This window comes from Triticum urartu, chromosome 2A, assembly GCF_056163025.1.
Source record: "Triticum urartu cultivar PI428250 chromosome 2A, HENAU_Tu73, whole genome shotgun sequence".
NCBI classification, from domain to species: Eukaryota; Viridiplantae; Streptophyta; class Magnoliopsida; order Poales; family Poaceae; genus Triticum; species Triticum urartu.
The window spans coordinates 700,952,643-700,965,042 of record NC_141874.1 but is presented as its reverse complement, the minus strand read 5'-3'; the positions used below and the strand labels follow the sequence as shown (position 1 = coordinate 700,965,042).

Below are 12,400 nucleotides of genomic sequence, written 5' to 3'. Positions count from 1 at the left end.
GGCCATCACATAAGACATGCCAGGCCCTGGACTTGTTCGGACCAGCCTGCAATATATGAGTCTTCTTTTAGGGTTTTAATGCGAGAATTTTTAGATTTAAAAAACGTATAATGTGTAAAAAAATGTAGACATGTTTAGAAGAAAATGAAGGGAAAAAAATAAAGAAAACGAATGCAAAATAATAAAAATAGTGAAAACAGAAAAACCCCCGAAGAAAACGGATGAAAACCAAGAAAGAAACAGAGAAGATTTCCCTCAGAAATAAAAGAAACAGAGAAGATGGAAGAAAAATAAAGAAAATAGAAAAGAAAAGAAAACGTAAGAGGGATTGGAGCGGGCCTGCCCTGTTGAACTGACCGGGTTTAGAAGCTCGAGGCGAGGCCCGCCGGCTGGCTCCTTGACGCGTCACCGCAGATTCCTCGACCATCCTCAACGCTGCCATCCCTCCTCCGGCAACCTGGTCTTCTTCTCCCCGGAGGTACTTCCTCACCGCCCCTCCCTCTCCTCCCTCTCTAGAGCACATCTCACTCCCCTCCCCTTTTCCGGAGCGTAAAGACATTGGGGCGACGACGGCGACACATCTATCCGGCGCTAGTTCGGGGGCGATGGCGCTATAGTGAGCCATCTCCTGCGTCGCCCCCTACCTCTAACGCCCACTAGTTAGCTTCTCCTCTCCCTCTTCCTTAATTTCTAGGTCAGATTCTTGATGCGACCGGTACTTTCTGCTGCTGCTGATGTGCTTCGAAATTTGTTGGGGAAACTTGTTGATTAAAGAATTTTCGTTGCAATGCACATGCTAGCCAGCCCATTTGTGGATGGGGAACTGCAATACAATGTTTTTAGTTCAGGATTTGAGCAAACTGTAGGACAGCTTTGTGAAGTTTGGTAGGACCAGGAGCCTGTGGCTCTTTACTTCTGAATTTCATTAGTGAAAGTTATCATCCTTCTTGCCTTATTCTGCCTGTAGTTGTACTTTTTATGATTGCTTTTCTTTCTATTTTCATCTCTTCCCAGCTGGTAATGTGTCGAGCAAGTTGTGAGATGGACCCTGAAATATTTGCCAACACTTTAATGTACAATACAACCAAGAGCTTGAAACGCAAATAAAATTCATCTTATCTTTATACCACCAAAAGATACCTTTCTAGTATAAATTTATGCTGACATCTTAGTCCACCTCAACATGTAGATGTTTAGGCATCTCCAGTTTGAAAGTCGGGCATAAGTTCCTCTAGAGTACATGCAAGCATGTTCACACATAATGATGTTATCAATCAGAATATAAATAAAAGCTTATTTTTCAGTCATCCGCAAGTTTTGTACTTGGGACTTTATTTCTTAATTAAGCAATGATGGACTGGGATAGAAGTTTGTTAAAGTATGGCAATAGTTTGCAGCAGCTTGTATCATGTGATCAGTGAGCTGCTCTTCAACCATCAAGCAACTTTGTTATGTTGAGAACAATATGATTTGTATTTCCTAATTTCCTGTGATATATCTTTAAGGATGATCAAGTAGCATTTACATTGACATTTGTTGGCAGTTGCTGCTGTAGCCTACCCATTGAGCTTCTCCAGTACGCCTTCACTAAGTCATTGTGAATAATTAAAATGTCACACTATCCAGTGCAGCCTCCCTAGTCATTCCAAACATTTTTTTTAGTTTTGGTATATTGCCTGTCGACTCATGGCTACACGATTTTTTCTCCTCCCTCTTTCTTTGTTTCTTTGTATGTGGAGATTCTACTTATCTAGAGACATATTTGTATTAGTATTTAGTAGTACTTGATGGAACCTAGTTCTTTGATAAGCAGAGACGAGCAAGTAATATAACTGTTACAGGCATGGCTACTGGCATTGGGAAATTGCCCCTTTTGTACTAGAATCAATGATTCTGTCTCTTTCTTATTTCAAGAACAGTGTTAGCTCATACATGAGGTCTTATCTTTTTTTATTCAGATTTGATATAGATAATAGCTATTGCAATGATTGCCTTGTCTCTGAAGTAGTCATGCAGTGGCCTTGATTCCCACTGTATTTCTAGTCTTTTTAGCACTAGGCTGGACCTGGCATGTTTTGCTGCTTCAACACAACTGACGGGCATAAGCATCATGTGTGTAAACTGAAAATTCAGTATGCTCTCATGCGAAACCGAGCATGAGCTTCCAAACTGATTAAGAAAATGCTGCTAGGCTACAAGTAAAAAATTATACATATAAGGGGTATTTTATTTTTCAAAAATCGCCTTATGAAAAAAAAACTGTATATGCATGTCATTTCTTTTACCTATTACTAAATGTACCTTACTGAAATTGATGTTTATATACTTCAGTGTCAGGTGGAATCAAGCTTGATTATGAAATCTTGGAAAGTATATAACACTGTTCTTGCATGTTCAGAACTTACATGCAAACTGACAATAGGTGCGAGGTAAACTGATTCGATTTCACTTTGTTTACTGTTAAATATTTAGTTTTCATCAACCAGTTCAACGCCTTTGTGAATGATATTGGGTCATATTCAATACTGAAATCTGCACTGCCCTTGCCTGCATAATCTAGGAAGCTTAATCTGAAATTTGAATGGGACCAACACTAATAATTTGCTTCAAACTTGTAACTGTGACATCACTGAAATTCATTCGCATGTGGGAAAGTAGCATGTATCTTGAACTCTTTTTCTTTTCAAACTACTACCCAGTTTTGAGAAATAATTTCTGGATTAAGAGAGCATGTTCTTTTTCCACATATCCTCTGATATTTTTAACCTGCTACATGGCTAAATTTGTTAAACATTGTTGTAACATAAATTTTTTAGGACCTGCTTCTCTTGTCATGAAGTGTGCTATCGATGGATTACCCTATGTTCCATTCCCGATATCTATGTTTTCACTAATCTGTAATACTCATACTCCTCGCCAGTATCAATTTGGTAACAAGATGCTTGGTTTTATGTATGGATTTTACAGTTTTGTAGCAATTTTTTCTTGCTTTGATGTTGTTTAACTTGCAAAAATTGGATTTTAACTGTTTGCATTATCTTATCTCAGTATGGCAATCTCTGCCTACCAAGCATGATTTATGTAGGAAGGGGAATGGGGATGAGAGAGGTTGGGGGTTAGTGGGGATTTGAGGGGATTGGGTGAAAGGGAGGGATTCACCAAATCCCCAGCCCCAAAGGGGCTTGAAAAACCCTTGTGCCAAACAAGGCCTAGATATGACGGATTGATGAAACTGGCCTGACTTGGCCGCTACCTCATCGTAAAATAACATGGAGGCTGCGAAGCAGAGTGGGAACCGGATTTGGCGGCAACAAGCAAACTCTATCGGGAGAACCCAAATTGAGAGAGTACAACTCCCTGGGTCCACTTGCCAGCCACTTGGTTAGCAGAGCGAAGTTATAGTCACCCAAGGAAACATGTGCATGGCCACCAAGTAACCCAACAAATCTAGAGATGAAACAATTGCTTCATAATATTTGGTCAGCAATTCAAAGTTTGACAAGGGATTGAAGTATCAACAAAATTTCTGCCTCCATTAACTCGTCAGAAATGACACCATTACTGGTCACGTTTTACATTCTCGGACGAGTAAAGTAGCAGCTACTCAGCTAGAGCTGGTGAAGAAGCTGGAGGCTCAACAAGGCTAATTAGTCTTTCCTATGAATCCTACAGATACAAAGCATGGATGTGCGAATTTCTACAGGCTTGAAATACAAAATAACCTTTATATCATTTACAGGAACAACTATACTTAGCTCAATCCATCCACACTAGTGGTTGGACAGTAGTATGACAGATTGACAGTACGTACAAGAAATCTGAAAGAATGTCGTCCTCCTCATCTCTTCTGGAAGTTGAACCTCATGATGGCGAAACTGAACAGGAAGGCGAACAACACGGTGAAAGCAACGTGCACCACCGCCACAACCCACAAGAAGTCATGATGGAAGCCATAATAGTCCCTGACAAACTGGGCCACAGTTATCTTTGGGCCTGGGACTCCCGTATCGAGCGGATGGTGGAGATCACCAAACTGGGAGGCAACCAGTCCGTACATCGTCCATGCCACCGGGCAAATCCATGCGTACCACCTCCACCAAATAGGAAGTTTCTGAAGTAAAAGTTCAATGGATGAGTAATGTGACCGGTAAGTATTAAGTTTACACAAAAGAAAAGAAAATGTAAGTGTAACTTACAGGTCGGGGGATTATATATCCTGAGAAGAGGTTCCATACGTTGTAGAATGCTGATGAGATGATAGCTGCTATGCTCTCATTCGGTGTCAAGCCTACAGCCATCATTCCATAGAACGTGAAATATAGCATGGTGAAGTACATGAAGAACAGGTACCACAAGAACTTGGCAACTGTCCACTCAAATCCTATCATGGAATAGACGAGCCCGCCATATATCAAAGCCTGAACCATGATGTATGGAAATTCAATCGCAACCTAGAAAAGGGATAACGTGGCATTGTTAGGTTCCAGGACTGATATAGCTCAAGAATGTTGATAAACTGAGCCATGATAAACTGCCCCAACCGCAGCTGTGACTTAGATTGCAAGAGAATTTGCATTCTCAAAGGTCATTCATACATATGCCCTGAAATAGGTAAACCGAGGGTCAAAGAAATTACCTGTCCAAATGCATATGGAAAAGCTGAATACATGCCAGCTGCTCTTTCCCGGTAAAAGACTGTCCGCTCCACCACGACAACTGGTTGAACAGAACCAGAGTTTTGCACACCGATGTATAGTACTGCAGCATACATTGATCCCATGGCATTAAATAAGTCCTGCTGGCTTCGACTGCATCGTGATATGAGTAAGGCGTCAGAATATATCTTACTTGAAGTAGATTCTATATCCAAAGTATAGAAGCAGTTCTAATAACAGTTGTATGTCCAAAAGAGTTATAGTAACAGTTAGGAGATGTACGTTTTATTTCCAAGGCCCCAGAACATTGTTCCGAACATTAGAGCAATGACGATGGTGAATAGTAATCTCACTGCTGTGTAGGATGGGTTTCTCCAATATGACCAGTTTTGCTTCCACAAGCAAGCTAGACACTGTGTAACGAATGATCTAGAGTACTGTGTAGGGAAGTTGAGATCTCTAGAGCCAGAAGGTGGCATGCTTAGCTCCTTTATGAGTTCCTTGTTCCTTCTGAAATTGCGAAAATGAAAGGTAGTTAGAAATGTCACTCAAGCTACACTGCATACGGATGGCTTGTGGGGAAGCTTACTGATATAGTTCTGATTGTCTGTAAACTTCAGCGAAATCAATACCCAGCATTTCCTCCTGGGCACTAGAGGACACTTCCAACATCCACGTTGCTGGGTTATATCCATCTTTTATCTTACTAATGCCTTCAATTTCCTGAACAAACATACACAAGGAATGTTGGACGTGATCTAGCTGGTAACAAGAGTGCAAACTGCAGTAGCACTGTTGATTTAATCTTCTTACCTCAAAATACTCAATCAAAGTTGATGAATTTTGTCCAACAGGACCAACATAAATTTCTTCTCCCCCTCTCTTCATTAGGAAAAGCTGCAGCCGTACATAGTCAATATACGACCTTAATAAAGCTAAGGATAATAACTGAAATAGGGAATAATGAATAACCACCTCATCAAATGCTTCAAATATGTCAATACTTGGCTGGTGAATGGTGCAAACAACGGTCCTACCAGTGTTAACAGTGTTCCTGACAGTCCTCATCACAATTGCAGCTGCTCGAGCATCAAGACCAGATGTTGGCTCGTCCATAAAAATGATCGACGGGTTAGCAACAAGCTCCACGGCAATTGTAAGCCTCTTGCGTTGCTCAGTTGACAGACCATTCACTCCAGGAAGCCCAACAAGTGCACCCCTCAATGATGTGAGCTCTACTAGATCCATGACCTCCTCGATGAACATCTGGCATCACAGTTCAGCCGGTGAGATCTCCAACCAAATGAGAAAAAAGAAATCAAGAGCTGATAATTTGCCTAGATCAAAGCTAACTAACCTTTCTTCTTTCTGAATCAACATCTGAAGGAAGCCGCAGCCATGCGGAAAATATGAGCGATTCATATACTGTCACATGTGGAGAATGAATATCATTTTGCTCACAGTATCCTGAGATACGTGCAAAGGTCTCTTGCTTCTTTGGATAGCCTGATACGGTGATTTCTCCCTCTATGTATCCTCCGGTTTTCCTACCGGCTAAAACATCCATCAGGGTTGTCTTTCCAGCACCACTCACACCCATTAATGCAGTAAGTACTCCTGGCCTAAAAGAACCACTGACACCCTTTAAAAGCAACAAGCGGTCTTCCGTTACTCCTTGTGCTTTCATTGCCTGTGAATATAAAGCATTATAACTGGGTAAGCAAACTTGGTTAATGGGTACACAATCATACTTGTGCGATCATTGTTCATTGATAAGAACTTTACCTCTGGCATGTCCACCGAGTATTTTGTGTCGTTAAAGGTAAGTGACAGTGGTGTAAATGGAAGTACTAGTCCCTTCCTGCTGCCACTAGAATCCACACCACTAATCGCTGAGTTTCGGTCACTAATGTGAGATAATTCCAGTTCTTGCGTCCTAGAATTCTTTTCCTTATGATCCTCTAGAGCTTTACCACTTAAATTTGCATGTTTTTCTTTCAGTTCCTCTTCAGACATTGATGGGTGAGAGTCTGTCAACGCTGCAAAGAAAAGCAAGTGGCTACAGTTATTATCATATAAGGTAAATGCCTAAGTTATAACCTGCAAATGTTGATTATCTAGTCCTTGATAAATAAGCAGTCTTTTAAATATGCTTACGACTCAAAACTGAAAGGGCTACGGTGTAGAGCAGGTTGAAGAGGAGAGTGTATCCAACCATGGCACCAAGCCCAATCCAATACCACTTGGCTTCTGTAAAGATGCCACGACTCTTAAGCACGGTAACTCCAATGGTCTCATTTGTTCCATTAACAACCTGTAAAATACGAATACATGTTGAATTTTCTATTTGTATGTAGTGGTGAGTTTGATTTCTTCTGCAGGCAGAGGGTACTTACTTGGTTCCAACTGGGTCCTAGAAATTCGTTTGTTGAGAGAGCGTTTTGTGCATATGATAGTGGAGATATCCAGTAACCCCAAATCCACCACTTTTTGATACTAGCTGGAAATGAAAAATAAGATGGTCATGTGAGCAACAATTAACATTTAGTTCCATCATTGTCGTGTAAACATGGCAACATCCATTTTATCATGTCCGAGTCAGTAACTTACGTCTTGCAAGGATAAAGCCACCCAATGCTACAAAAGCCAACAATGTTAAAGGTCCAAATGTGTGGGACACAACCATGTCTCTTCCAATTCCAGCAATGAAGCGGAACAATGAAGATGACATTTGATTGATTGCAAGGAGCAGCAGATACTGCTTAAAAAACCTGAGCACAAGAAATCATTAAAACTTCACAGAGCTAGTTCATTTCTTGTGAAACAATAATTTAAAAATACTTGCTCACAAAAATTCATAACTGCCTAAGAAGCAATATAATTGAGTAAGGAAATTGATTTCTGCATGAGTTTTGTACCTGCTTACACTAGGATCAAATCCAATGACATAATATGTGGTGAAAACATAAACTCCGACTTCAACAAAGGTGATAGGGATCTGAAGAATCCACGATGGTATGGTGTAGGCCCATGCAGGAAAGAAAAGAAGATCCCTCTGCTTGAAGAAGACCGGAAGTTTCATTACGGTCATCGCAAGCTCCGCAAAACCATTAAACATTATTGTGTCGAGAGCAAAGAACAAGGCCCCCAAATAGATAATTCCATATTCAACATTGCGGTGCATGGTTGTGCGGAAAAATGTGGTCATCACAATGAATGCCATTAGAGTTAACTGCAATGATGGAAAAGTTTAGATTGATGTTATCTAATAATCTTCATCCTAATAATCAAGGAAAACACGTTGAAGATATGAACTTACATTGACAAGTTTGAATATGTACATGAATGCATTCCTCTTCATCAGTAGAAGTTCTCTATCGATAGTGGCTTTGAGCAACTCTTTCCTGCTGACACCAAACTTGGAAGTAGCCAGAGCAGCAGGGTGGCTCCTGGTCCTATCAAATGGCTCTTTAAGCTCCTTCTCTATGGACTGCCCGACATGGAAGGAACGGAATGCATCCGCAAATTGCTTCACAGGTACAAAACTATATGGCCTGTCACCCCTGCACCAATATTGCTCCTGGTCTTTCTTTGATGTCACCTTTTCAGTTATTCAGATGTTTCAGTACCATTTTCTTAAAAAAAACAGAATCACAACTGTAATAGGAATTTATAGGTGAGACACACACCTCCTGTAAAAAATCAGCAACACCCTTTCTGCTAGGGCATTTGAAGCCCATGAACTCAAAGAACTCGAGCACATTTTCCCGGGGGCCCTGGTACACAACCTGCCCGTCGGAGAGGAGTATAATGTCGTCAAACAAGTTGTATGTTTCAGGGGCTGGCTGGAGCAAGGAGATGACAGCAGTTCCGCCTAGGATGTGGATAGTCTGCCTGAGAGAATTCACAATCTGGTATGTGGTTGAGCTATCCAGCCCAGTGGATATCTCATCCATGAACAGAGCTTTTGCAGGGCCAACGAGCATTTCACCTGTGCATTGAAGATGCATAAGTCGATTAGGAATTTCTTAAACAAGACTGTTTCATTGTGATGAAAAAAGCGCAAGTCTTTGTTGTACAAATATAAAAGGAGCCTCATTCTTGGTGAAAATATACCTGTTGTGACACGCTTACGTTGTCCACCAGATATACCCCTTAACATCTCATTGCCTACCATCGTGTCAGCACAAATATCCAGTCCTAGTATCTGCAGTTACATACGTGACACACATGAGAAGTCCGTTCTGTTAACAAAACAAATGTCAAGAATCATCCTTGCACTGCTATACCTTTAGTATGTATTCTGTCACAATACTTGATTCTTGCCCTCCGATAGCTGAGGCCTACAGGGCGTAAGTAATGAAACAAGTGTTAACTAATAATTTACTGATAAACAAGTCTTCTTCAAATGATTCTCTTCAATCCTAAGCTAGTCACATAAACAACTTTAAGAAGCATAAAATGCTCTAAACTTTGATAACATCCTCACCTTCATGTAGACATCGATATCATGATCTGGCTTGATGTTCGCTGCCTTTTCCCTTCTGGCCAGCTCAATAAGCATCTCTAGAACAAGCGAAACAGCAAAGCTCGAAGCTTATCACCATGATCACATCTAACATAAGCATATCATCCATGGCATAGTCCCAATAATTAGGCAGCATACCGTATCTAGTGCCAACACCTTGGCACCGGGCCGAGAACGCTAGCGTCTCCCTCACGGTCATCTCCCCAATGTGGAGATCGTGCTGGCTGATGTAAGCTGCGGTCCTCTGCGGGACGAACTCGTCCATCCCGTGGCCATTGTATGTGACCTTCCCTGAGACCTTGAGCTCCTTGTCGAGCTTCCCTGCCATCGCCAGTAGCAGTGTCGTCTTGCCTGAGCCAGGAGGTCCAAGCAGCAGTGTCATCCTCCGGGGCTTGATAATCCCGTTGACATCGTGTAGGACGTTCATGGCCTGCTTCCTGCTGGGGATGATGTGGAGCGCGTTCCCGACGGCCTGGAGCACACCGAAATATCAACAGGCTTAGATATCGAAAAAAGGACACGGTTCTTCCAATGGGGTGCTTTTTTTATCCCCTACTCTCTCTCTCCCTCTTTTTTTTTTGCGAAAATGACCCCCTACTCTCTGTTAACCCGTAAACTGCGGAGTGACGTATATAACAGTTAGGCAATGGTTGCTATTTTCGTGCAGATTGGATGGGACGGTAAATGGGTTATGCGTGTATTCTTTGTGATTTTTGTGGGTTTTGCACCTGAGGATCTTCTTCCTAGTTCAGTTTTGTGATTCGGTCTGTGAGGATTTCATTTGGCTCCTTGATCCTTTTTTTGCAGGTTTTGTGAACTCCATCTGAAGAGGGAGTTCGAGTACAATTTCAATATAGGCATAGCCGATACAATTTTCTTGTTTTCTCTGGTACTTCATCATTGTTAGCCAAATTCAGAACCCCATATAGCGTGACTAAATACATGATAGTTTTATAATACCTTACTAGAAAGAGGCCCATGCGTTGCACGGAACATTAAGATGCATTTATACGAGTTGTTTATCTTGTGGGAGACAAAGATGTACGAGAGAAGGCCTTATCTGTAAATGTGGAGAGGGGTGCGGGTATCTTTTTACAAAATTGCCCTAATTTGTTTTCTATCCGTCAGATAATCGAACGGTCTATATTGTAGGATGACAGACACACCATTATCATCAACTCGGTTTTTTTGTAAGAGTAGAGAATAGTAAGGGTGTGACTAGGTCTCAGTTGACTGGGATTTAAACAAGTCTTGGTCAACTGACATAACATGCAAAAAAGAAGAAAAACTAAAAGGAAAATTTTGCTCTGATTTCAATGTAAGATCTCACAGAGATAATACCGACTGAAACATAGCAAGACTGTAATAGTAATCTCTCCACCCAACTATATATAGGGCAATATACACCACAATATATATGTCCATGTGAATCTTGTTTTGGAGTGGAACCGAATTGTGTGAGTTGTGTTGACGAAGGAGTGATTTACCTCGAGGGTGTTTGTGACGGAGTTGACGATGGTGGGGAGGCCGCGGTTGCCGACGCGCACCTCGGCCTCGACCTCCAGCTTCTCGAACCGCACCTCAATGGTGGGGTAGTCGATGCCGACCCTGTCCATGCGCTCCTTGAGCCTGAGGAGGAAGTTCTCGTGGTCGTCGTCGGCGGCGCGAACGAGCCGCTCGATGAGCGCCCGGCTCTCGTGGGCGCCCAGCCGGGCCACGTCCACGTCCACCTTCTCCCCGCCCTCCTCCACCATGAGGATCCCGCGCCGCACGCGGTCGTACGTCGGCAGCCGCTCCAGGGCCGCCCACCGCAGCGCCTCCTCGTCGTCCTCCTCGTCGTGGAACCGCGACGACGTCCGGGAGAAGACGTCGTCGCCGCGACGCCATAGCGAGCTGTCCCGCTGCAGGCTCGCCACCCGGTGGATCTCTCGACTCATCCTCGCCTACGTACTTACTACTTATACTTACTCAGACACCACCAACATGTATCTTCTTCCTCCGTTGATCACTGTCTGCACCGACTTGGCTAGCTTGGTCTGTTGTGCAGCTCCTCCTTGCCTCGCGACAGGGGACTGGTTTGTCTCGAGCAAGCGAAGGCATCTGTATATAACTATATATACGCCCAAGAGAAGGAATGGTTGAAGCTGGTGAGGAGGAAGACCACACCCCATTCTCGAGTTTGATTTCACCTCACCTACCATGAGTGAGTCCTTGACCCTGTCGCACTTTGCACCGGTGCGGTGAACTGTGCGAGCTTGGACCCGGCACGGGATGTTTTCAAGGGGACACACCATGGAAATGTGCATCCCCGGCATAAACTAATTAAGCTTTCGAGCTAGCTCTGCATTTTTCTCGCACGTGCCTAGACTTGAAGCTTCCTGGCATGCGTCCGTCAAGGCGGGCAGGCTAGCTGAAGATAGCTTACGAAGGCAGCCACTTGCAGATGCAGATACTTACTATAATCTCTGATTGCTAATCAGTGTTTACTTTGGGTGTGACCGCGCGCGGATTGCGTGTATTTTCATGTTTTGGGCTGTTAGGCTGGTTATAGTGGGGAGTAATTTATAGCAGTGTCATGTATATGGCACTAGTCTAAATTACTATCTTCATAGTACAAAGTAATATAGTAGTAGTATCATAGATGACTTCATTTATTAGCTTATAGACTAATTTTTTTTTAAAAAGTGTTATGTTATAGTAACATACTATATTACTTTAAACACATCACTTCTCATTAAGTACATATCACATAAGCAAATTTGTATTGGAACCCGCTATGTTATTAGCTAAGTTATTCTCACTATAACTAGCCTTAGCAGCGCATGCATGCAGCAGCCCGTCTGGCGACTGTAATGCTTAGAACCATGGCTTGGTTTGGTTGTTGCTTTGGCACATGGCTTTTATTTTGTTTGTTCTATTGGGGCATATTCAATGTTGACCCGCAACCAGAGACCGCATCCGTTTCTGGATCGGAGGACTAGTCCGCGGACACAGATACGGTAGCCATCCATCCAAAGCTAGCCGTATACATTTTAAACCGGGTTTCACAAGGGTGTCAGGACCTCTCACAGCTCTCGTACAGCTGAACCGTTTATTCGGCTAGACTGTAGCTCTGCGCTTAGCCTCGGGCCTCCCCCAACAACCAACATGAGGTTCTACCGGAGTTTTAATTTCATGTGAAAAGTACAGGCTAGCATGACTTTCCGATGGAACACAC

General features: G+C 42.7%; 1 protein-coding gene and 1 long non-coding RNA gene across 4 annotated transcripts; one reads left to right on the top strand and one right to left on the bottom strand.

Annotated features, from left to right (window-relative positions):
* Positions 1-352: 352 nt before the first annotated feature.
* Positions 353-7,172, top strand: LOC147986922 (uncharacterized). 3 transcript variants are annotated; one of them, XR_015617464.1, is made up of 5 exons: positions 353-478; positions 2,332-2,429; positions 6,657-6,735; positions 6,847-6,934; positions 7,037-7,172. It is a non-coding gene; the product is annotated as an uncharacterized LOC147986922 (long non-coding RNA). The 3 variants fall into 3 exon arrangements; XR_015617465.1 differs by having other exon boundaries at positions 6,842-6,934; XR_015617463.1 differs by lacking the exon at positions 7,037-7,172 and having other exon boundaries at positions 6,847-6,972.
* Positions 3,507-11,360, bottom strand: LOC125528415 (ABC transporter G family member 37-like). Its single transcript, XM_087544994.1, has 20 exons — positions 10,671-11,360; positions 9,322-9,655; positions 9,145-9,221; positions 8,945-8,998; positions 8,772-8,862; positions 8,345-8,646; positions 7,975-8,256; positions 7,574-7,887; positions 7,266-7,426; positions 7,052-7,155; positions 6,813-6,969; positions 6,441-6,694; positions 6,013-6,345; positions 5,631-5,921; positions 5,469-5,552; positions 5,245-5,378; positions 4,938-5,165; positions 4,637-4,808; positions 4,197-4,451; positions 3,507-4,111 (listed from the first exon to the last, which is right to left on the bottom strand). Exons 1-20 carry the CDS (start codon positions 11,118-11,120, stop codon positions 3,839-3,841), a joined length of 4,350 nt encoding a protein of 1,449 aa, XP_087401120.1. The 5' UTR covers positions 11,121-11,360; the 3' UTR covers positions 3,507-3,838.
* Between the last annotated feature and the right edge of the window lie 1,040 nt (positions 11,361-12,400).

Excerpts from the sequence above, each read along its gene's own strand:
- LOC125528415 (XM_087544994.1), bottom strand. The coding sequence starts at position 11,120 with ATGAGTCGAGAGATCCACCGGGTGGCGAGCCTGCAGCGGGACAGCTCG. Across the intron at positions 9,222-9,321 it reads AGGTGTTGGCACTAGATACG|AGATGCTTATTGAGCTGGCC; the intron begins GTATGCTGCCTA and ends CGCTTGTTCTAG. Across the intron at positions 5,553-5,630 it reads TATTTGAAGCATTTGATGAG|CTTTTCCTAATGAAGAGAGG; the intron begins GTGGTTATTCAT and ends GTACGGCTGCAG.